This window comes from Monodelphis domestica, chromosome 1, assembly GCF_027887165.1.
Source record: "Monodelphis domestica isolate mMonDom1 chromosome 1, mMonDom1.pri, whole genome shotgun sequence".
In the NCBI taxonomy this organism is placed as follows: domain Eukaryota; kingdom Metazoa; phylum Chordata; class Mammalia; order Didelphimorphia; family Didelphidae; genus Monodelphis; species Monodelphis domestica.
The window spans coordinates 113,392,266-113,416,785 of NC_077227.1; the positions used below are offsets into that span (position 1 = coordinate 113,392,266).

At 35.2% G+C, this 24,520-nt stretch overlaps 1 protein-coding gene across 5 annotated transcripts in view; it reads right to left on the reverse strand.

Moving 5' to 3' along the window:
* CNNM2 (cyclin and CBS domain divalent metal cation transport mediator 2) overlaps positions 1-24,520 on the reverse strand; it is a 182,733-nt gene that overhangs the window by 32,127 nt on the left and 126,086 nt on the right. For 4 of the 5 annotated variants that reach the window (XM_016425392.2, XM_001369115.4, XM_001369087.4 and 1 more), the window contains 2 exons: positions 3,851-3,988; positions 1,746-1,915 (listed from right to left, as the gene is read on the reverse strand). In XM_016425392.2, the coding sequence (XP_016280878.1) occupies positions 1,746-1,915; positions 3,851-3,988 (308 nt within the window). Of the gene's footprint in view, positions 1-1,745; positions 1,916-3,626; positions 3,692-3,850; positions 3,989-24,520 lie in introns of those variants that run through there. The other variant, XR_460417.3, reaches the window with a different exon arrangement.

Below are 24,520 nucleotides of genomic sequence, written 5' to 3' on the forward strand. Positions count from 1 at the left end.
GGATACAAACAGGGATGGGAGATCAGGGGGGAAGAGGAAGGGTGATACTGGGAACAGAATAACCACAAGAAAAACTTACTACTTGCTCCTAAAGGGGGAAAAAGCAAAGAACTAGCATCTAAGATGGGACCCATCACTTGAAGAAAGCTGAACAGCTTAAATGTAATGGAATATTATGGTGTCATAAGAAATGACAAAAGTGATGACTGCAGAGAATAGAGGGAAATAGAAACTGATATAGAATGAAGTGAATAGACGTAGAACAATTTATACAAGGATAACAACATTATAATAATAAAAAATACCTTGAAATGTAAAGAACTCTAATCAATGCAATGACATATCTTGTCTTCAGGAGATACATAATAAAGCAAATAAAACACTGATAGAAAGCTAGTGGACTCAAGATATAAAAAAGAGATATAAATTTTTGGACATAGTCACTGTATGGGTTAGTTTTCCTTGACTATGATTATTTCTTACAAGAGATTTTTTTCCCCTCTCAGGTTTTATTTGGAGGGGAAGATGGGAGGGTTAGTAGTGCCAAAAAATAGGTCTACTGAAACATTTTCAAAATGTCCAGAAAGGAAGAGAAGGAAGCACAAACAGGATAGTTCTGAAAGTAACCTGTAGAATTATTATATTTTTTTCTTTAAAGCAAATTGTAGGACATGGAAATCCAAAGTTTTATATACAATTATCTTTTTTGTGTTCTGCTTTGTATATGGAAATGGACCTTTTTTGAAGTCCAGAATAAAAAAAAATATCAGTTAATTTAAGAATAAAATAACAAATCCATACCGAAAAATAAAATAAAATCAACAAGGCTGAGTCAATATGGACTATACTCAGAACATAGAGTTCCATGATATCAAATTACATGTAGAGGAGAGAAAACCAATGAACTACTACACTATTTACAATATGACTACAGAAATTCACAAAACTAAAGACCTCTTTCTAAAGAGTAAATGGTTTTTATATCATTCATATTTTTTCTCTAATTCAAAGTAGTACTCATTACCTGGCCTGACAAATGCTCCATGACAATGCTAAGTGTCTATTCTCCCACTAGGTATTGCTGTATACTAGAATGCCACTGAATCAAATATGGGCTTTAAGCCCCTCCACTTTAGGCTAAATTTTATAATACTAGAACAGATCATGTCACAGTGAGACTAGGTTAATGCCATCATATTTTCAAAGCTAAGGAAGGTAGGAGTTGGTGAGTATCTAGGAACCACCAAGGAAAAATGTGGAATACTATGGGATGCATGGTAGAGATAAGAAAAAAGGCAATAGGATCTTTTTTGGAACCCAGGAAAACCAGACTCCTACAAAGTTTCAGCAAATGGCGCTAGGGAATACATGCCAACCAGCTTTTATCCATTCTGGTCAAACTGTGATTTGGATTAGTTGAGTTTACCTCCTGAAACTCTTCAAGTTCCACCATACTAAATATTCTTTTTTTTTACTCAATACTTTCTAATTACTAAAAGAATTCTAGTCAAAGATCTAAAAGTGGTTATTGCCATTATTCTTTACTAGCACTATCTGCTCACAGGAACACAGAAATGAAAATTGGAAATGTCACTTGGAACTTCCCATAGCTAAGATCATATGAAACAGGACACGAGAACTTTGGCTCTTGTTCCTTTAGTGTAAGCTTGCTTAAAAAGCCCAATCAGATAGAAGGAAAGAAGGGTGCCCAAATGAGAAATTGTTTATTAAATTATTCTTCTGACCTGCAAAATGAGAACGAAGTAGTCTACAGGTTTGTTTCTCTGGTAGAGGTAGTATTCTGGGGCTTTCTTGTTCTTCTCATCGTATTTCAGCTCCTGGATGACATTTGGATGTTTTAGCAGCCTTAGAAGGATCTTCTCTGACATCTGGGACGGGCTAAATGCTTCTACTTCTACAGATATAAACACAACTTGATATTACATTTTGAATATATGGAAAAGAATAATATCAATTAATTCTAAAGTGAGTAAAAAGAGATCATGGATGCAAAGTGATGCATTATATGTTAATGAAACTTCTGCATGTAGATCCACTAGGGACTGGATCACCTAGGTCCTAGGAGAATCAGAAAAAACTGAATTCTCTTATATTTCATGTTCATTCCTCTTTACCACTCTCATTCATTCACTCATTTTTATTTTCATGAAAAGCACCTGACTTCCCAGTTAGAGAAAAAAAATAGAAGCAGCTTCCCTAACCCCCCAGCATGCCTTTTTCTGAGCCATAGCACAGCTTGTCTGACAACGACCTAGAAAAGCATAGGTCAAGTCCAAGGACAGGAGGTACCTAAAAATATAGGATTAGTCAGTCTCTCTCTCTCTCCCTGTCTGTCTGTCTGTCTGTCTGTCTCTCTTCTTTCTCTTTTTCTCTCATTCTTTCCTCCCTCCCTCTTTCCCCCTTTCCCTCATCTATCTTTCCTTTCTTCTCCTCTTCCCCTCCTTGCTTCTTCTCCCTCTTTTTCCTCCTCTTCCTCTCCCCTTTCCTTCCTTTCCACTTTTCTTCACCTTTTTCTCTCTTCCTCACTCTTTCACACAACCACATAAGCACAAAATTGCTGTCAGAATCTCATTTTCACAATTCCTCCTTCTTTTGACATAACTAGAAATAAAAGCAAGTGTAGAGATTTAGAATTTCACCAAGAAGATCTAATCGCAGTCTAATATGCATTCAACTTGGGATTTTTAAAAAAATCATAGTTGTTATTACACTTGGGAAAAATGTAGTTTTATTACAAATGATAAGAATACCAACGACTAACTTCTCAGGGCTGCATTTTACTAGGCCTACAGGACAACCTAAAAGCCAGGTAAAGAAGGACTTTATTTGCTTCAGTTCTGAATAATGGTTCCTAGATGGCAGAGAACAATGTCACCAAAATTTCAAAATGAAGAACAATGACGAATTAAGCTTGATGTTTGTTCTTTTCTTAAAGCAAAAGAATGTGTATGAAAATTTCAAACATGAAAATTGTGAATCCCATTTTTCTTCTTTTCAAACTATTTTCCAGGACATTTTGTGCTGCAGAAAGGAATGGCGTGGATGGAGAGTCTTCGAAGGAGTTGCTGGGCATTTTCAGATTTCCTCCCAATCATCTTGCTAGATAAACAGAGCTCATCCTTCCCCTAAGGGGCCACAGAGGGAGCACGGAAATGGTCTTTTTGGTGTATTCAGCCTTGACCCCTCTGTATCAGTCAGTGCCAGCTATGTTGGAGCATTGGATAACATGTTTATGTGCCTACTGGAAATAGATTCAATTTACCCATTTATTTTGAAGAGGCCATCGAGAAATCCATGTAAAAGACTTGATATTCTTGTTTTCATTCAAACTAGTGGAGGCAAAGATTCAATTTTGACAATCTATCCGCTTTACAAATTGGTACGGTTATCTGTGTTACTTTACCACTGGCATCCACAGTTCTTCCCAGGCAAGCTGAATAAAGGCAAATTGGTCAACGGCCTAAATCAAATAGAGCAGATGATGTCCAGGTCTCATGACTTGGTTTCCTACTCCACAAAAGCAGCCTCTACCGTGGGGTTTATTTGCGAGCAGTTAACCTGATGAACTGTACATGCAGGGTGGCAGCACTAACGTTCATCCTTACCTTTCAGACCAATTTAAAGTTACTGGTCCACCCCTGGTAAATGTCTCAGAGGGTTCATGCCGACACTGAACACAGGAGAGGAGAGAGTTTAAAAAGAAAAACAAAACAAAACAAAACACAAAAGTGGCATTATTTGTCACCCCAGGTCCCAGAGCCCCCCGCAGCCCACCCTGTCCTGGCCACTGAGAAACAAGTGATTCCAAATCGTGATAAGAGGCACTTGCCTGTTGCTAGGAAACGGTGCATTGCCAGGAGCAGCTGTGGTGATATTTTAACCTTCATCTCACTGTCTGTCTGCTTGAAGGCAGAGAAATCCTGCTTCCTTTCCCGATGGGCCACTTTCTTTTTAGTCCTATTATCAGCTGGGGGAGGGAAAGACAAAGAGGGAAGAAAAAAAGGCAAGTTTGTTCCATGAGATCTGCGAAAGAAAGTGTCAGTACCTACACCAGCCTCTGCAGGAGTGCCTGTACACACATGTGCACACACACACACACACACACACAGTGTGTGCCCTACAAGGAGGGGGAGAGAAGAAGAGAGACAATCCATCCATATTGGCTCATGTCTCCCAGTATTGCACAGCCACCAGTATGGAGCAATGAAAAGAAGCCCCTCGAGTGCAGCCTTCCAGCCTTTGGAAAATGCAAAAGTGGCCAAATTTTGTGGCAATGAGCAGATTTTCCTAAGAAAGTTGTACAACGGGTATATGACATAGAAGCAGCAGATCACACTGGGTTTGTGCACCATCTCCTTTACACATCTTTCCTTGCTGATCTTCTCTATTCTAGTGGGCTCAAGCAAATATCTGTACCAAGATGACTTCCAAATCTACATATACGATCCTTATTTTCTCCCAAATGATGATTCTGCATCATCGCCTGAAGGCTGGACCTCTCATGCTTTTTTTTGGCACCTCAATCTCAAAATGCCCCCATCAGACTCTATCTTCCTTGAAATCAACCTAAATTTCTGCATTTCAGCCCCAGCCTCCCCCACACTCAAGGCTTTAAACAGAACTCTGTTCTCTTTCCTCCTAAAATGTCCCTCCGTCTCCTTTCCTGACGTGTCTGTTTCTGTCATTGCAGGTAGGTACCAGTCTTGACTCTTCTGTCTTTCTCACCCTCTAGATATAATAAATTGCCAAATCTCATCAGTCTCCCTAAATAGTACATCTCTCATCCTTCTCCCGCTCTTTCAACGACACAGCCCCCTAGGTTAAGCATTTATCACCTTTGGCCTGGTTTACTGTTAACAGTCTCCTATTTACAGTCTTTCTTCCTCTGAGCATTTGTACACGTTCTCTTCCATGTTTGCTGTGTAATTAGAATTTTGTACCCCAGGACTCCATTTCCCAGAATCCCACTTTCATCATCACTTTATATCCTTACGTTTTGGAGATAAAGTTTCTGTAATCCTGCCCTCTCTTGCTCTTCTCCCACTACCGTGGTTGGGAAAACCTTTCTTTACTCAGGCTTTTACTTTTGTTCTTTTTATTTCCTCTACTTCAAGTGATTACTAATAAATCTTATAAAATGTAATATGGAGTTATTGGATATTAATTTTAATCTTACATTTTCATTAACTCTCTTGTCATCCCCATCTCTCAAAATGCTTCTGTTGGATTCAGTCTTGGCTCAGGCACCACCTCCTCTACAAAGCCTTACTTGATTTGCCCCTTGTTAGGAATCTCCTTCCTTGGTTTCACTGTATAATTCTTATTTGTACATTTTCCTAAGTAGAATGGAAGTTCCTTGAGGATCGAGGATGAAGTGTTTGTGTTGTTTGTTTGTTTGCTTGTTTTCGTATCTCCAGTTTTTGTTTTTGCATCCAGTGTTAAATACCGTGCTTTCAATATTATACTGTGCTGAATTACATTTAACTAAAATATGGTATTTTGAATTGTCTCATGTAACTAATTACATTTCAGTCAACATTTTCTGAACCTCTACGGTCTATCACGTACTAGTACAGAGAAGAAATATGGTGGAATAAAGAGAATATTGTATGTGGATTCATGAAACCTGATTCAAATTGAAATCTTGGCTGACACTAGTTGTATGACCATGAGCAATTACACTTAATTTCTCTAAATCTCAGTTTCTTCATCTGTAACAGAAGGAAAACCATGGGAGAAAGTGTGTCATGCACCTTAAAGATATAGTGTATGAATTTGAATTATAAATATGAATTATTAGTATTACAACTATGTGCTATGGGAGATATGCCAAAAGAGGTAGAAGATTTAATCCCTACTTTCCAGGAACATTTGTACTTAGAAGGTGGAAAAATATACTTAAAATCAGCATGAACAATATCACAAAGCAAAGTTTTAATGAGTTCAAATTGGCTAATAAAATCATTAAACACTAAGTGAAAGATGTGCACAAATAAAGAGCATTGCATGAAGTTAATCCTGCATGGGTGCTGGGAAAAAAAGAAATTTGTCTTAAACATATATACATATATATTTATACACATATTTCAGTAAGTCACATACAGAGAATATGTTTAAGAATAGACATGATTATTTTTAAAGTACAACAAAGTCTATTTTCAGAGAAATTTATTAGTGATAAAATATTAAGGACTAAACCTATGATTTCATTGGTATAGGTAGGAAACTCCCTCTATCAGTGAAGACTGGCAATAATTTATGAGTAAGATATAAACCGAGAATTGAATATTCTAAGAAGCAGTATGGCATAATGAGATAGAACAGTAAACTTAGAATCAAAAAGCTCTGGATTAAAATCCTTCCTTAGACCCTAACAATATGACCTTAGGAAACTGACAACTTTTCTCTGCTTCAGTTTCCTCATTTGTAAAATAGTGATTATAATAGTACTTCCTTTACAGGCTTATGAGAATCAAATGAGATAATATAAACAAAGTATTTTGCAAATAAAATGCTCTATAAAAGTAAAATATTGTGACTATTATTGTTATTACATGTTTGTTTGAGGAAGCTGTTTTATCCCTTTGGATCAGTTTCTTCATTTGTAAATGAAGAGAGTGGATGAGATGAGGTTCAATGATCCTATAATCTTATGCTAGCAGCTGTCAGAATAATTCTTTTTTGTTAACTGTTATATCTAGAGGAATGCTCACTTAAATAACTCAAGGATCTGTTATTTCTATATGGCTATTCTCTCTACTGCTATAGAGATGGCCATCTTGTGCCACAGCAGGTAGTTTCACAAGTTGTTATGTTAAAAAAAATTTTTTTTAAATCATGAAGCAAACCTCTCTGCTGATAGCTAGGCTGCTTGTCTGATGACAGACTAACTATCATCAAGCCTATATTCAAAGCTTTTCCATTTTATTAAGATTTACCAGTACTTGAGCTCCATACCACTTGGAATAGAGCTTTAATCAAATTTATGGATAAATGCCAATATACAGGGGAGGGGGCTTAATTTTGCCTTTTTTGGTGATCCATAGAGTTAGCTTGACTGTTCAATAGATTACATGTATAGGGACAGACTTTGACTGTTAGAAGCCTAGCCAATCAGTCAACAATTAGTTGAATACCAACTATGTGCAGGATGTTGTTAGGCTATGCTGTGGGGGATATGGAGATGTTTGAAATGTACTTCTAGAGTCAGAGAATATTATAGTGTGACAAAGATAATCATATTTATGTCAGACAGACATATTGGCAGGAGAAAACAGCTTTGAACAGGATTGTTGAAGCTCCTTTTCTTTTAATGCTGGCATTGCCTGAATTATTTATTTTATAGACAGTGATGTGAACGGACCAGGGCTAGATTAACCAGGAGAATATTGTACACGGAAAATGAAACATTGTGTAACAATCCCATGTAATGGACTTCACTACTAGTAGCAAAGCAATAAGCCAGGACACTCCTGATGGATTTATGGGAAAGAATGCTATCCACATTAAAAGAAAGAACTATGGGAGTGGAAATGCAAAAGAAAAACATATGACATCACTTATCACATGTATATATGGGAATGGGATTTGGGATTTGGGCTTGAAAAGATTGCTCTATAGCAAAAATGAATAATATGGAAATAGGTATCAAGTGATAACATTTGTACAACCCAGTGGAATTGCTTGTTGACTTTGTGAAGGGGAGAAAAGATGGGAGGGAAAGAAAATGAATCATGAAAACATGGAAAAGTTTTTAAAAATAAAAAAAATTTTAAGGTCATGAAGAGTCAGACACAACAATAAAAAAAATTAGTTTTCCTAATATTGAATCAATCTTGTATTCCTGGGATAAATCTAGAATGGGCACAGTACATAATGTTCATTATATTTTGCTGTAATCTTTTTGCTAATATTTTAGTTAAATGTTTTTCATTTTGATATTCATTAGGATAGTGGTCCAGAGTTTATAGTTTCCTCTGATTCTCTCTGATTTTCGTCTTAAGGTCATATTTATGTCATAGAAGGTATTTGTTAGAACCCCTTCTTTTCTTATTTTTTTCAAACAATATATGTTGGGTTAAAATCAGTTGTTCTTTAGATGCTTCATAGAATTTTGCTTGTAAATTCATCTGATCTTGGGTTTTTTTTTTTCTTTCAGGAATTCATTTTTGGCAAGTTCCATTTCTTTTTCTGAGACAAAGTTGTTTAAGTATTCCACTTTCTGCTCTGTTAACCTAGGTAATTTATATATTTGCAAGTAATCATCCATTTACATTTAGATTGTTAATTTTACTGGCATATATTTGGACAAACTAGGTCCTAATGATTTCATTTATTTCTTTTTCATTAGTTGTGAATTAAACTTTTTTTGATACTATTAATTTCTTTTTTCTTTTTAAGCCAACTAATGACATCTATTTTATTGGCTTTAAAAATCATTTAACTTTTATTTTTTTTTTGCTTCCAATTTTGTTACTTTTTTGATTTTCAGGATTTCTACTTTGGTGTTTAGTTGAGAAGTTTTAATTTGTTGGTTTTCTAGTTTTCTTACTTTCCTCTTAATTTTTTTATACGCTCTTTTATCAATGAAAGGAATTAGAGACATAAAATTTCCCCTAACTACTACTTTGCCTGCATTCCAAATATTTTTGGTATATTGGCTACCATCATTATCTCTGATGAAATGAATGATTGTTTATGTGGTTTGTTCTTTGTTGCACCCATTCTTTAGCATTAAGTTATGCAGTTTCCAATTAATTTTTCCAATTAATCTTTAACATTTACTGAAATGTATAATTTCATTGCTATGGTTGGCAAAAGATGCATTTAATATTTCTGCATTCTTATTTTTTGGTGAGGTTTTTATATCCTAATATGTGGGTCAATTTTTGTGAAGGCGCTATGCATGTCTAAGATTAGATATACTCTTCTCTATTTCTAATCAATATTTTGCAGAGTTCTATTCTATTTATTTTCTCTAAACTTCTCTTCAGATCCTTCATTTTTAAATTTTTTAGTTAGATTTGTCTAGCTCTGAAAGAGGTAAAGTCCCATAATGTTATAATTTTACTGCCCATATCTCCCTGTAACTCATTTTAACTTTTCTTTTAAGAATTTAGATGCTATGCCAGTTGATGCCTATATGTCTGATATTAATCTTAATTTACTGCCTCTTGTATGTTTCAGCAAAATGCAGTTTCTCTGTTTATGTCATTTAATTAGGCCAATCTTTGTTGCTGCTTTCCCCCCCTAAGATCATAATTACTGCCCCTGTTTTTTAACTTCAGCTGCAACATAACAGATTTTGCTCCAGCTACTTATTTAACTCTATATCTTTCTGTGTCATGTTTCTTGTAAACAACATGCTGTTTTCTGGTTTCTAAATCATTCTGCTATGCTATTCTATTTTATGGGTGAATTCATCCCATTCACATACAGAGTTATAATTGTTAAATTGTGTGTTTTCCTCCACCCTATTTTCTTAGACTTTTCTTTCTCTTTGTTTCATATCCCCTTTTAAACAGATTGTTTTGTTTCTGACTAATCCCTTCCATATTTTACTCTCTCTTATTCTCCTTTTTCTCTTAACCCCTTTCGTCCCATTTCTATGTTGGGTGAAATATATTACAATACTAAACTGTATGTGTATCCTTGGTTCTTTGGATATTTCTGATGAGTGAGGTTCAAATGTTGCCCAATTCCTCTTACTCCTTATACAGACTTCTATTTAGACACATCATTTATGTAAGATAATTTTCCCTCTTCTTCCTCTCCCTACCTGTGGGGAGCCGACAAATCCCCACTGGCTGACAAAGTCACAGTTTGGGAGATGGGAGCTGCAAGGCAGTCCCCTGAAAATGAGGCCCATACTGATTCCCCTCTGTGACTTCTCTCTCTCCAACTTCCCTTACTAAAGGACTTGTTATGATTATTGTTCTCTCCCCAATTCAGGAGAAATAATATGAGGGCAAATACTTATAGGGTTAACACACATATATTCCACTTTAATCCCCCTAGATTATTACCCTAAAAGATTACATTCACAGAGTTAAAGCATAAAGATCACTACCTATTATCCCTCATTTCTCCCTCAAGCAGAAACATGCTCCAAGGCCCCACACCCAACACTGGCCAAATGCTTGAACACTGTAATAAATCTTTCCTCACAGTTAACACACTCCAATTTGTTGGTGGTCAGAAACCAGGTAACATTGCCAGGTGCTTTAAAGTAATACAAGAAAAACAGAACTTGTAAATTGAGGAAAACCCCAAATCTGGTCTGCTTTAGGTTACCTTTTAACCCTGTACTTAGATACAAAATGTTTTGTTGTTCATCTCCTAAGTAATTGTGATTGACTGTGATAGCTGATCAAAAGCACAATGATTCTCTTAGCAGATCAAGAGGAACTAACCTCCAGGTTACCCTATCTATGTCATTTATATCCATCACAAATTTCTCTGTTGTAGTGTAAACCTCAAAATTTCTCAAGACTTATGAATGTTAGGGGTTTCCCCCATTGGGGAATCTTCTACTTAAAAAAAAATTCCCTAGCAGATGGTGAGAACTCTACTTGAGTGTGAGGGCTCCTAGCTATGGGAATGTCCCTGCTCCACCCTACTAAAGACTGCTTTAGGACAGAGGGCTGCTTGCTAAACAATGAAAGTACTTTGATCCATGCTTATGGAAGGGACAGGAAGTTCTTTGAGTCATGACTGTTTTAGAATTGATACAATGGGATACTAAGTACCTATAAAGGTGGGGCAACTTGTAAACTACTTAAACCTAAAAGGGTGATAACTTATTCAGAGGTTTTTTCTTAATGAAATTTGTCGACACAGCAGCATTTTTTCCTGACTTACTAAAGAGATTAAAACTACTCAGCTGTGAATTCAAAATGGGCAGTCCTTTAGAAACATCTACAGTGATTGGTAGATGTAAGGACTTAGGGGAGGTGACAGAGGAGATTTGGCCCTTAAAAATAAGAGCTCAGAGAAGAGAGGAGGATCTCGATTTCTGATTCTCATTCTGGAGGAGAGCTCCTCTGAGGGGCTCTGTCCCTCTGGGGTAGGAGCTCTGGAGGCTCTTGAGAGAGAGGTCCTTTGAAACAATCTCTGGCTGGAAGACTCTTTGAGGAAGGACACTGGCCTGGTGTCACTAGTATCCTTGTTTAGTCAGACCTTGTGGTGAGTGTTAAAAAACTGACTGATTTTCTCTTTTAAGACTCAGGTCTAGGCCATATTGGCTTGAGGCCCTTCATACTTATTCCTTTCTTACTCTCTCTCTTTCTTTGATTACTCATTGTATTGTTAATTAAAAATCTCTATAAAACCCAATTGACTTGGGTATTTGAATTAATTGGGGATATTTCCCTGGTAACCACCTTATATTTGATTTTAAAACCCAAGACACTGTAGTGAAACATATTTCTGCGGTCAAATTTACTCACCCTCTCTTATATCTATCACAATTTATATCTTCCACTATTTTAATCACTACAGTTTAAGACCTCAACCATTTTAAATCTCACAGTAGCAACATGGTAAATGATCACAGAATCCTTTGTTGTAGCAACATCACAAGAATGTTGATTAAGTGATTTGTTAATGTGTGGCATATCCAATTAAATGTAGAAGATCATGTATGTAGAAAATTGATTTTGTGCCAAAGAAGTATGTACTCACTAAGCCTATATAATAAATGAACCTCCATGCCATGGCAGAACACTATGTGATGCCTACACGTGTGGGACTGAACACATAGTGCTTCTCACTCCATTTTTTGACCGAAATCATCACATCTGAGCAGAGTGGACCATGGACCCTCAGAGAGACCACTGGATGGATCTCTAAACCTACCTCCAACAATATAGTCCTCTTCCCTTCCCTTTCCATTCTTCTTATAAGATTATCAGAATTACTCTAAGAATCTCTAATTAGGTTCCCTCTATAATCCCTGACAATAATAGAATTTTGAGAAGATACATGTATTATCTCTCCATAAAGATATATAGTTTATTCTTGTTTAGTCCCTTATAATTACTCACTCATGTTTACCCTTTTATGTTTCTCCTATCTCTTGTGTCAGTCAAATATTCTCTTCTGGTCTTTTCATGAAGAATGCTAGGCATTCCTCTAAGATTATATTCAGTTTTGTTAGGGTAAGTTATTTGTCATTATAAAACCAGATCTTTTGCCCTCTGGAAAATCATATTCTAAGTTCTCTATTGCTTTAATGTGGTAGCTGTTAGTCCTGAATGAGATTCCTCAGTACTTTAATTCCTTCCAGGGGGCCACCCAGTATTATTACAAATTAATATAATAATAACAACAGTAATAGAAGCTAACATTTATATAGTACTTTAAAGTTTACAAAACACTTTACAAATGCTCTCATTTGATCTTCATAATAATGTGGTAATTATTATTATCTCAATTTTACAGATAAAAAAAGTGAAGCTGAGAGAAGTTAAGTGAGTTGCCCATATTCAAAAAGCTATTTTTCCCTTTTTATATTTTTCTTTCAATTAATAATGTAAAAACAATTTTGAACAATTGTTTTCTAACATTTTACAATTCAGATTCTCCTTCCTCTATTCCCTGAGGTAGCAAATAGTTGAATAGATTACACCAGTGTTTTCTTTAAATACATTTATGTATATATATTTCCATATTGCTCATACCAGATATACATCACACATACAATAAGAAAAAACTCATGAAGGAAATAAAGTAGAAGATGGCATGGTTTGAACTACAATCAGACTCCAACAACTCCTTCTTTTTCATCATGAATCTTTTGGGGTTATCTTGGAATCTTGCATTGCTAACAACAGTTTAGACCTCTACAGCTGATCATCATACAATATATGTTACTGTTCATGCTGTTCTCCTGATTCTGCTCTCTTCACTTTTCAATAATTCATATAAATCTTTCCAGGTATTTTCTGAACTCATTCTATTCTTCATTTCTTATGGTATAATAGTATTCTATTACAGCCATATACCACCAACTTGTTCAGACATTACCCAATTGATGGACACCCCCTCAGTTTCCAATTCTTTGCCACTACAGAAAGAGCCACTAAAAATATTTTTGTAGAGGTAAGTCCTTTTATCTTATCTCTGATCTCTTTGGTATGCAAATCCAGTAGTAGTATTTCTGGGTCAAAGGGCACATGTAATTTCAAGGTCCTTTGGGCATGGTTCCATATTGCTCTTTGGAATGGTTATATCAGTTCACAGTTTCACCAAAAGTGTATTAGTATCCCAATTTTCCAACATTCCCTCCAACATTTATCATTTTCCTTTTTGGCCATATTAGTCAATCTGATAGATATGAGGTGGTATTTCAGAGTTGCTTGAATTGGTATTTCTTTAATCAATAGTAATTTGGAGCATTTTTTCATATGATTATAGAGAGTTTTAATTTCTTCCTCTAAGAACTGTGTATTCATATCCTTTGACCATTTAATAACTAGGGAATGTTTGTATTTTTATAAATTTGACTCGGTTTTCTATATATTTGAGAGATTAGACCTTCCTTTGTCAGTGACACTTGCTACAAACCCCTCCCCCATTTATTGTTTCTCTTCTAATTTTAGTTGCATTGGTTTTATTTTTTCAGAAAAATTTTAATTTAATGTAATCAAAATTATCCATTATTTTTCACAATATTCATCTATGTCTTATTTGGTCAAAAATTTTTCCTTTATTTATGGGTCTTATAGGTAAATTTTTCTGTGTTCTCTAATTTGTTTATGGTGTCACCCTTTATTTTTAAATCAAGTATATGGTGTGAATTGTTGGTTTATACCTAGTTTTTGTCATACTGTTTTCTTCACAGTAGTTTTTGTCAAAGAGTGAGTTCTTATCCTCAAAGTTTAAGTCTTTGGGTTTATCTAACACTAGGTTGTCATTGTGTTGATACCTAACTTATCCCACTGATCTACTTCTCTATTTCTTAGTCAGTAACAGATTGTTTTGATAATTACTACTTTATAGTACAGTTTGAGATCTGGTACTGCTAGGCCTCCTTCATTAATATTTTTCTTTCATTAATTCCCTTGTTATTCTTGATCTTTTGGTTCTTCCAGAGGAATTTTTAAATTATTTTTTTCTGGCTCCATGAAATACTTTTTGGGTAGATTGATTAGTGTGGCATGAATAGACTAATTTATATAAGATTGTCATTTTTATTATACTAGCTCAGCCTATCCATGAGCAATTAATGTTTTTCCAATTGTTTAGGTCTGATTTTATTTGTATGAAAAATGTCTTGTAATTTTGTTTTGCTTTGGTAAGTATACCCTCAGGTATTTTACATTGTCTATAGTTATTCTGAATGGATTTTCCTTTTCTATCTCTTACTGTTGGGCTTTGTTGGTGGCAAGTAGAAATGATGATGTTTATGTGGGTTTATTTTATGTCTTGCAACTTTGTTAAAGTTGTTAATTATTTCTATTAATTTTTTGGTTGATTTTCTGGGGCTCTTTAGGTATGTCATCATATCATCTTCAAAGAGAGATAACTTTGTTTCCTCATTGCCTATTCTAATTAAAGTTCTTTTTCTGTTCTTATTGCTATGGTTAGCATTTCTAGTACAATATTAAATAGTAGTGGTGATAATGAGCATCCCTGCTTCATCACTAATCTTATTGGGAGAGGTTCTAGTTTATCCCCATTGAAGATGTGCTTACTGATGATTTTAGACAAATGCCATTTATCAATTTAAGGAATGTTCCTTCTATTCCAATGTTTTCTGCTGTTTTTTTATAAGTAGTGTTGTATTTTACCAAAGCTTCTTTTTTGTTGTTGCATCTATTGAGATAATCATATAGTTTCTGTTGGTTTTATTACTGATATGGTTAATTATGTTGATAGTTTTCCTAATATATAATCTCCCTGCTAATATTTTATTTAAAATGTTTACAACAAAGTCCAATAGGAAGATTGGTCTATTTTTCTTTCTCTGTTTTAGTTCTTCCTGGTTTAGATATGAGTACCATATTTATGTCATAAAAGTAATTGGAAGGATTATTTCTTTCCCTATTTTTCCAAATAGCTAAAGTAGTATTTTTTAAAAATTTTTATTTAGTTAATTTAGAATATTTTCTCATGGTTACAAGAATCATATTCTTTTCCTCCCTTCCCTCCAACCCCTCCTGTAGCTGATGGGCAATTCCACTGGGTTTTACATGTGTCCTTGATCAAAACCTATTTCCATATTATTGATATTTGCACCAGGGTGATCATTTACAGTCTACATCCCCAATCATATCCTCATCAACCCATGTGATCAAGCAGTTGTTTTTCTTCTCTGTTTCTACTCCCATAGTTTTTCCTCTGAATGTGGATAGTGTTCTTTCTCATAAGTCCCTCTGAATTGCCCTGGATCATTGCCTTGCTCGCTAGTAGAGAAGTCCATTACATTCATTTGTGCCACAGTGTATCAGTCTCTGTGTACAATGTTCTCCTGGTTCTACTCCTTTCACTCTGCATCAGTTCTTAGAGGTAATTCCAATTCACATGGAATTCCTCCAGTTCATTATTCCTTTGAGCACAATAGTATTCCATCACCAACATATACCACAATTTGTTCAGCCACTCCCCAATCAGAGGGCATCCCCTCATTTTCCAATTTTTTTGCCACCACAAAGTGCAGCCAAATAGCTAAAGTAGCATTAGAGTTAATTATTCTTTAGAATTAACTTGTAAAGTCATCTGATTCTAGGGCCTTTTATCAGAGAATTCTTTGATGGCTTATTCAATTTCTTTTTCTATGATGAGGTGTTTATTCTATTTCCTCTTTTGTTAATCTGAGTATATTTTATATTTTTGTAAAATTCATCTATTTCACTTACATTGTCAGAATTATTGGCATATAGTTGGGCAAAATAACTTCCAATAATTGCTTTAAGTTTTTCTTCATTGGTTGTGATTTCACTTTTTTTCATTTTTGATACTGCTGATTTGGTTCTTTTCTTTCTTTTTTTAAATCAAGTTAAGCAATGGTTTGTTTTTTTTTTCATAAAATGAGCTCTGTCTTATTTATTAGTTCCATGGCTTTCTTACTTAAAAAAATCAAATATTCTGATCAAAAAATAAAAGAAAAGAAATAAGAAAAATAAGAAAAAATTTTATTAATCTCTCCCTTGATTTTCATGATTTCCAATTTGGTCTTTGAACAGGGGTTTTACACTTGTATTTTTTTTTAGTTTTTTAGTTGCATCCCCAATTCACTGATCTGCCCTTTCTCTATTTTATTGATGTAAGCACTTAGAGATACACATTTCCCCCTCAACTGTATCTCATAAATTTTGATGTGCTTTCTCCTCATTATCATTTTCCTTACTGAAATTGTTGATTGTTTCTATGAATCGTTTTTGGCCAATTCATTTTTTAACATAGGATTATTTAGTTTCCAAATAATTTTTAGTCTTAATTCTTAATTTTTTGCTGCCTTTTGTTGAATGTAATTTTTATTGTATTATTGTCTGAGAAATGATGCATTTAATATTTCTGCTTTTTTACATTTTGTTGTGAGGTTTTTATGTACTATTATATGGTTAATTTTTGTGAAGGTGCCAATGTACTGCTGAGAAAAAGGTATATTCCTTTCTATTCCCATTAGGTTTTCTCCAGAGGGCTATCATATCAAACTTTTATAAAGTTCTATTTATCTCCTTTCTTGTTTTATTTTGTTTTGTTTTGTTTACTAAATTTATCCACTTCTGCAAGGGGAAGGTTAAGGTATCCCATTAATGATGTTTTATTATCTATTTCCTCTTGTAACTCATGTAACTTCTCCTTTAGGAATCTGGATACTATGCCATTTGGTGCAAATAAGTTTAGTATTGATACTGTTGCATTGTCTATGGTGTCTTTTATCAAGATATAATTTCCTTTCTTATCTCTTTTGACTAGATCAGTTTTTACTTTTGTTTTGTCTGAGATAATGATTGCTACCCCTGCTTTTGTTTTTTTTTTACTTTAGCTGAGGCATAATAGTTTTTTTATAGTAGCCCTTCTTATTCAACTTACTCCTTTCCTTGTTTCTATGAATATTCCTTCTCATTGCCCTAGTAGTGATAAAGTTCTTAAGTTTCTTAAGTACTTTAGATATCTTGAGTATGTTAAGTACCTTAAGTATCTCATGTATCATAGACATCTTAGGTATCTTAATTATTACTTTCCCAGCTATGAATATTCTCAATTCAACTTTATTGAAACCCTTACCTTTTTATGCTTCTCTTGAGTATTGAATTTGCTCATTAAATTTTCTTTTCAACTCTGGTTTTTTGGTCAGGAAAGTTTAGAAATCTGCTATTTTGTTAATTATCAACCTTTGGAACATTATGCTCAGTTTTTCTGGGTATATAATTCTCAGTTTTATTCCTAGATCCTTTGCCTTTCGGAATATCACATGCCATGATGCCTTCCAGTCCTTTTATGTAGAAGTTGCTAGATCCTGCATTATCCTGATAGTGCTATGATATTTGAATTGTTTTCTTCAGTTTGCTTTTTTCCTTGGTCTGGGAGTTTTGGAATTTAGTTATAATAGTTCAGGGGTATTTTATTTTGGTGTCTCTTTCAGGAATGGTGTGTGGATTCTTTCAATTTCTATTTTTCCCTTTTATTGGGGATATCAAGGCAGTTTTCCCTGATAATTTCTTGTGTTGTTGTGGTGGATAAAAGGCTAGAAGCAGTTTGGTACACCACTGGCACTGTTTATTATATGAGGAGAGGTAGAGATAGGAAACAACAGGTAGGAAATAGGATAGCAAATCTCTTAATCCTTATACTATGTCTAAAAACCTTAATCCTATATTAAGATCTCTAAAACTCCTATATCTAAGAATCTACTTGCCTGACTAAAGCAGGCCTAACTAAAAACTACTCTGTCTAACAAAATATTAAATTCACTATCTATCTTAACTGTCAGTTGAAAACTGCATCACACACAGACACAGACAGTTCTCCAGCTACCCTCAGAGGACTTCTCCCTCAGCGATGAAATTGTCTGTCGTAGGGACACAGACAGTGTTCCTCTCCCTCATTGTTCTCAGATTTGTATCTAAGTTTCAACTCTAAATAGTTAACTGCCCAATCTCCAAAGAGAGCAACCCAAACAGCAAACCCCAAACTCTTGCTTCCTCCAAAGCCAGACAAAATGGAGTCCCCTAACTGACTCCTTCTCTCTTTTATAGTTTTCTCTTAAAGAGACAAAGATCCAATCTTTCTCCTACAGCCTCTTAAAGAGACAGAGGGTGAGAGCTGTCTGTTGCTGTTTCTTAAGGAAACAGCATACAAATTAAAAACCTCCCTCTGACCTAAAACTTCTGCTCCTAACAAGACAGAGTGAAATTATGAAATTCCTTATAATACTTGTAATATGGTATCTAGGCCTTTTTTTTTTTGTGGCTGTCAAGTATTCCAATGTTTTTTAGATGATCTCTTTTGTATCTATTTTCCCACTTGGTTGTTTTTCCAGGAAAGTTTTTCATATTTTCTTCTATTTTTTCTTTGATTTTGCTATATTGTTTCCTGATGTGTTATGAATTTATTAGTTTCTATTTGCCCAATTCTAATTTTTAAAGGGTTATTTTCTTCCTTGAGTTTTTGTTTTTCCTTTTTTATTTAGCCAATTCTTCTCTTTAAGTAGGTGTTTTCTCCAGTATATTTTGTGCCTCTATTTCCTTTTGGTCTAGTCTAGTTTTTAGGGAGTTGATTTCTTCAGTGATTCTTTTTCCCAGTTGTTGAGATTTATGTTAAATCTCTTATTATTTGAATAAATTTTAATCTTCTTTTTAAGTTCTTCTAGGGATTTGGGGGCCTGACATCCTTTTACACTTTCTTTTGACGTTTCCCATGTTTCCTTTTTGCCACTGTTGTCCTTTTCTGAGTTTTCATTTTGATCTTCCCTGTCCTTAAAGTAACTTTCTAAGATCAAGTTTTTTCTTTGTATTTTGCTCATTTTTCTAATTATTTTCTTTTTTGTTACCTTATTTACCTCTTGAGGTTCTTCTCTGTTCCTGAGTTTGAGGAAGCACTGTTCTAAGCTTGCAAAGTACTCTTTTATGGTACTTGCAATAGGCCTTCGTTTCCCACAGCATGTCTATTAAGGGGGTAGTTCTGCTGGCTTATGGGGGAGGGGGCTTTTAGCTGTTCAGTCTAACTAGATTCTGCCTGCCATGCTGCCAGTTTCCCTATTATTGTCTCATGGGTTGGGCTGGGTCTCACTCTGTTGCTTCACTACCCCTGCCAAGTGGTTTGGGTTGGTCCCTTGTTCTGCTGCCTTGTTGCCTCCAGCACTCTGTGGCTTCATTGCCTTAAGCCACATGAAAGTGCATTGGTTTTGTGCCCTCTCTGCCTTTCCTACTCATGCTGAGAGGCTTAGGCTGAACCAGTTCCCCTTTGGCTGCACAGTAGCATTCTGGGTTGGTCAACCTTCTGTCATTTCCCACAGATGATGTGCTCCCTTGGCTAGTCTTTTTTTCTTATCCCAGTAAGATGTATTCCTCTTGCTTTCCTTTGTTTTGAGGTGTGGGACAGGGGAAGGTTGGGCAAGTAAAGTGTCCTTTACTCTGCCATCTTAGCTCTCAGCATGGAATGTCCAGAAACATGATTAAGTGAATTAGGATTTGAACTGAGATCTTCTGGACTCCAATTTTAGCACTTTATCCACTACACAAATATGATACCATTCTCATGTTACCTAGAAAATAATTTATTATTTATTTCATTTAATGATGGTATCTTTCCTCAAGTGCCTTTCTCTAACTATGTATTTGTTATTGCCTCCTTGAAGTTATAATTTATTTTGTTTTTAATTAAGCTTCTTTTTTGCAACCTTACAAGTTCTTATAATACTCTAAAAATAATAGTATAAATGACACTTATTTTAATGTTAAAACATAAAGAACTCAAATATAAGCTTATTTTCCATAAATAAAGTACCTTTTTAAAAAGACATTAAATTTTTTTTCAATATAATGACACTGTATTTTTAATTTTTTAATTGCAAACTACAAGTAATGGCATATAAAAGTTTGCTGACTATATAGGATAGAACATCTTAATCTTACAGAAATGGCTGATGCAAAGCCCTATGGACTTCTAGGCTAGAACTTCCCATTAAGTCAAAGCCACTTGCCTTGGAGGGAAAACACATGCTATGCTTGTTACCCAGGAGAACTACCTCCATTCTGAGCTTTATTTTGGCAATTAGGGGAGAGATCATGAAGTGAATATAACAACAGTATTTTTAAAATAACAACTATGTTTTAGACACATTCTCATTTTAGTTAAGTTAGCCTGTGTTTCATATGACCATCTTCCCAAGGAAGTGTCTCCAAACTCTTGAAAAGTATTAATCATTCTATAGAATTTTACTGATAATTTATATAGAAGGCTTTGTGGTAGGCATCTTGAGGAATAAAAGATCAATAAGATATGGACTTTGCATTTTATTTTTGTAGGGAGGCTGATCAAGGGAATTCCTTGATTATCTCTAAAAGTTTATAGGCTTCTGTTGAGGAATTTTGATGACTTCTCCCTATAGAGGAAATGAGCTGCTTACTTCCCATCTCCTCCCTTCCAGAAGGACAAGTTTCGCTGATGGAGGTTTCTCCCAAGAGGGCTGGCTTGGGTTCATGAAAGTCTAGACTCTTTTTAGAATGAGCTCTCCCTTTGTATTAGCTTATAAAAGGAAGAGGACAAAATCCTTTTTATCTTTCTTTTGGCTATTCTATCTTTCTTCTAAAGATACTTTAAAAGCAAAAAAATTATATAGGGAAGAAGGGTAAGGTAGGAATCGCTTCTCTAGAAACCGCAAGTGTTTATCCCTTCTAGGAGAGTCCAAGTCCTCAGAGGGTTACCATAAGGCTGAATGTCTATATGGGTCTTTGTGAGGGTGAATCTGGACTCTTCAAAATATTGGGGTTTTGCTTGTCTGGCTATCTAGCTATATTTAAGAAATATTTCCTTTCTGGGGAAATCCAAACCACTAGATAGCACTGTAAGTCAGGATAAGGTGGAGGCACTAGTGGTACTTTGTAGGGCTCTGTGGGAAAGAAGAATTTACCAAAATATTGACGGGCTGTTTCTCTGGCAATCGCATTTCATTTCCCTTCTAAGGGAAGGGATGTAGCATCCTAAACTATAGGATGTTATTTAGTATGAAGATTGTTAGCACCCTGGTGGTCAGTGGAAGAAGGAAGAGAAATCTATTGATTTGGCTATTATGAATCCAGAAAGTATGTTTAAACATCTAGGGCCTCTTATGAGTCCTTTGAATTTTCTACATTTTCTGTGGAGTGAAATAATAGCTGTTCTGCATCTAACAAATGCATTTTTTACCTTGATTGCTTGTATAGAATCTGGGGAACCCTTTTATCCAAATCTGTGGAGATTTAGACATAAGCTATATCTGGAGATTTCCCCAGAGCAGCCATTCCCAAAATGTGGTCTAGAGTCCCTTTGGAGTCCCTGAGAACCTTTTCTGTGGTCTCAAGTTTATAACTATTTTCATTATAATACTAAAATGTTTTAATTTCCAATATGATAAATATTGATAGATATAACCCACATAAACAAAAGCGGTTCATGAGGTCCTCAATTATTTTTAAAGTGTAAAGGAGTTGTGAGAACAAAACGTTAGAGTAAACTCAGAAGGGAGAGTGGGGAGATATAATGAAACAAAGAAAGTAAAATATAAAAAAACCTGGTCTGGGAATCCCTAGGTAACAGGTCCACATACACCACACAAGTAAATATATGTACCTGCACTAGTTACATAGATAGGTTAAAAATGTCTCTAAGTGTTTTCACTTTCCTTCAAAATTTCAACAATCCTGCCCATCCTTACTCAGTCATTCTTTGACCCCATAACGCTAACAAAATATTTCTGCCTGCAGTCATGCACAGGTAGGTGCACCCGCAGCAGGAAGAAGCAATGAGAAAGAAGAGAGGAAAGATACTAGAGTACCACTATCAGGTTTCAAAGAGATGCACTTTAATGTAAGACAAACGAGCCTGGTGGAGGAGAGGAACTTGGGGACTTAGAGACTAATTGAATGTATCTCACATGGTAAAAATGGAACCCTGGTGGCAGATTATTAAATTTATATTCTACCTGGCATACTCTGCTCAAAAACAGCCTGTAACAAGTATTACTGCAAAAGTTGTGAAGGAAAACATGAATTATGGAAATTTAATGGAGGGCAGGCACACTATGTAAGGGCACTATAGAAGGCAGCTAGATGGCACAGTAGGATAGAGCACTGGACCTCAAGTCAGAGACCTGAATTCAAATTCTGCCTTAGATACTTACTAGCTGTGTGGCAAGTCACTTAACCTCTCTTTGCCTCAGTTTACCCCCTTTATAAAGTGAGGTTAATAATAACACCTCCCTCCCAGGGTTATTGTGAGGATCGGATGAGATAATAATTAATTGTAAAGTGCCTGGTACATATGTTAGCTATTATTATTATCTACTATTATCTATCTATCTATATGTATGTATGTGTGTCTGGTGATGAGCCTTTCTGAACTGAGCTGACAAGTTCTCAGTCTGTTACCAATCACAGCCTTGAATCCTTCCAGTCAGTGGAACCTGCCAGAATCTAGGCTCAGTTGACATAGTCTCCAAGAACCTGAGTCACCTTGATGGTCCAGCAGAGCCTTACAATGAGTCTTTTGTAAGACACAATGTAGTTTTGAAAATACTCATATAATTGTCTTTACAAAATAGGAATAAAAAAAAGTATTAGAGAACAAGAATTCCAAATCCTTATCCATCTCCCATCACTTATGATGCTTCTCACATCACCACAGGTCTATCTTCGTTGCTAACTTATCATCACCGTTATTTATCTGTTACTGCAAAGTGAATTCTTCCATAATAGTATTCTTAACATTATGGATCTTGTGAATACTCTGTATACAATCATTTCAGCAATAATCCTACCCTCAGGAAATACTAAAAAGAGGAGGTTTCACCATTTTTTAAAATCATGAATTACCTATCTTAAACCAAAAAATAGGGCAAAAAAGAAAAAAAAGCACGGCTGGAATCTTGAACTACTAGATTTTCTTCCAGATCACTCAGGTGGAACTTGGGTCACTGTGCTGTCAATCTTTTCTTTAGTCTAAATAAATACTGGCTTCTCTTGGAGACAAAAAGAACTGTAATGTTTAAAATATTCTCCTTCTTGACCTATCTTGCTAGATCAAAAATCCTTTGGACAGATAAGGGGGCATTTCATTTTACCCAATCTAAACCTGTGATTTCATTAGTGTAGGAAACTCTCATCATGAAAACACTCTCCACCAATGTTAATCAGCATCTCTTCTGCAATTTAGAAAGTTAATGAGGCTAAGAGAGATTAAGTGACACAAAACTTTTATCCACCATACTATACTGCCTCTCCTTTATCCATCTAGAAGGAAAAAAAATTAAATTAAGGTAATTTTTTTAGACACATCTAAAGTCCTAGTTTTAAAGGCCCAGGAATTTGGCAATCAGTTAAAACTCTACTCTAATTTTATCAAATGAATCTATGATCACATCCATTTGGAAATTCCCACCAATGATGCAGATGATAAACATTCATCACTGCCCACCTTGTACCGCTCTTGTCCATGTCCTCTCATAAGTTTGTCATAGGGGAATCCATGTAAACCTGGGAAAAAGTAATAGATTTGGGAAATGGAAACTGTTTCCTTTATGAATGGTTAATGTTGGCCTGTAATTAAGAGATCGCTCTTACACGTCAAATCATTGACTTCTTCCTTTGAAATATTAACAGAAGATCAACAAAGATCATCTTTGCTTTCTTCCTGAGCCTACCAGTGGCATATTATTGCTGTCCACTATCATCCCTCGCCCTCATCATAAGACAAAACTATTTTCTCCTCTTGATTCCTGGATGACATCTTGCACAACCGTTCTTTGCTTAAGTTTCTTATTGCTTCTATGTTGCAGCCAGCTCACACCGAGCCCTGGGACCTTCTCTGAAATAATCACAAAAACTACAAACTTGCTGCCATATAATACCACCAGTAGAATATTACGATCAAAGATAATATCAAATTATTTGGATCTACATTGGAGAAGTGTGTACTTTTTTAGCTACATAATGCCAGGAATTAGCCTGAGAGCAACTAGGAAATCAATGAATTGTCTTTTGTTAACATCTCAAAAGAGGAAGTAAATTATTTAATGGGTACCCCTCAAATATAGGGCACCAATAACCACTAATAAAGGAAACAAGTTTACTCCTGTAAGTCTGGTTAAATTTACCAATTCTATTACTTCTAACATGGAGAAAAGATCAGGCAACCCTTTCAGTAGAGCAAGTCTGACCAATGTACATAGCAAGACACACCGACATTTGATTCTTAGAAGTAAAATATAAAGAGAAGTGTAGCTCATGTTCTTTGATATCAAGGACATTGTCCGCAGGATCAATACACATATATATGTTTGCTTAATGTGAAA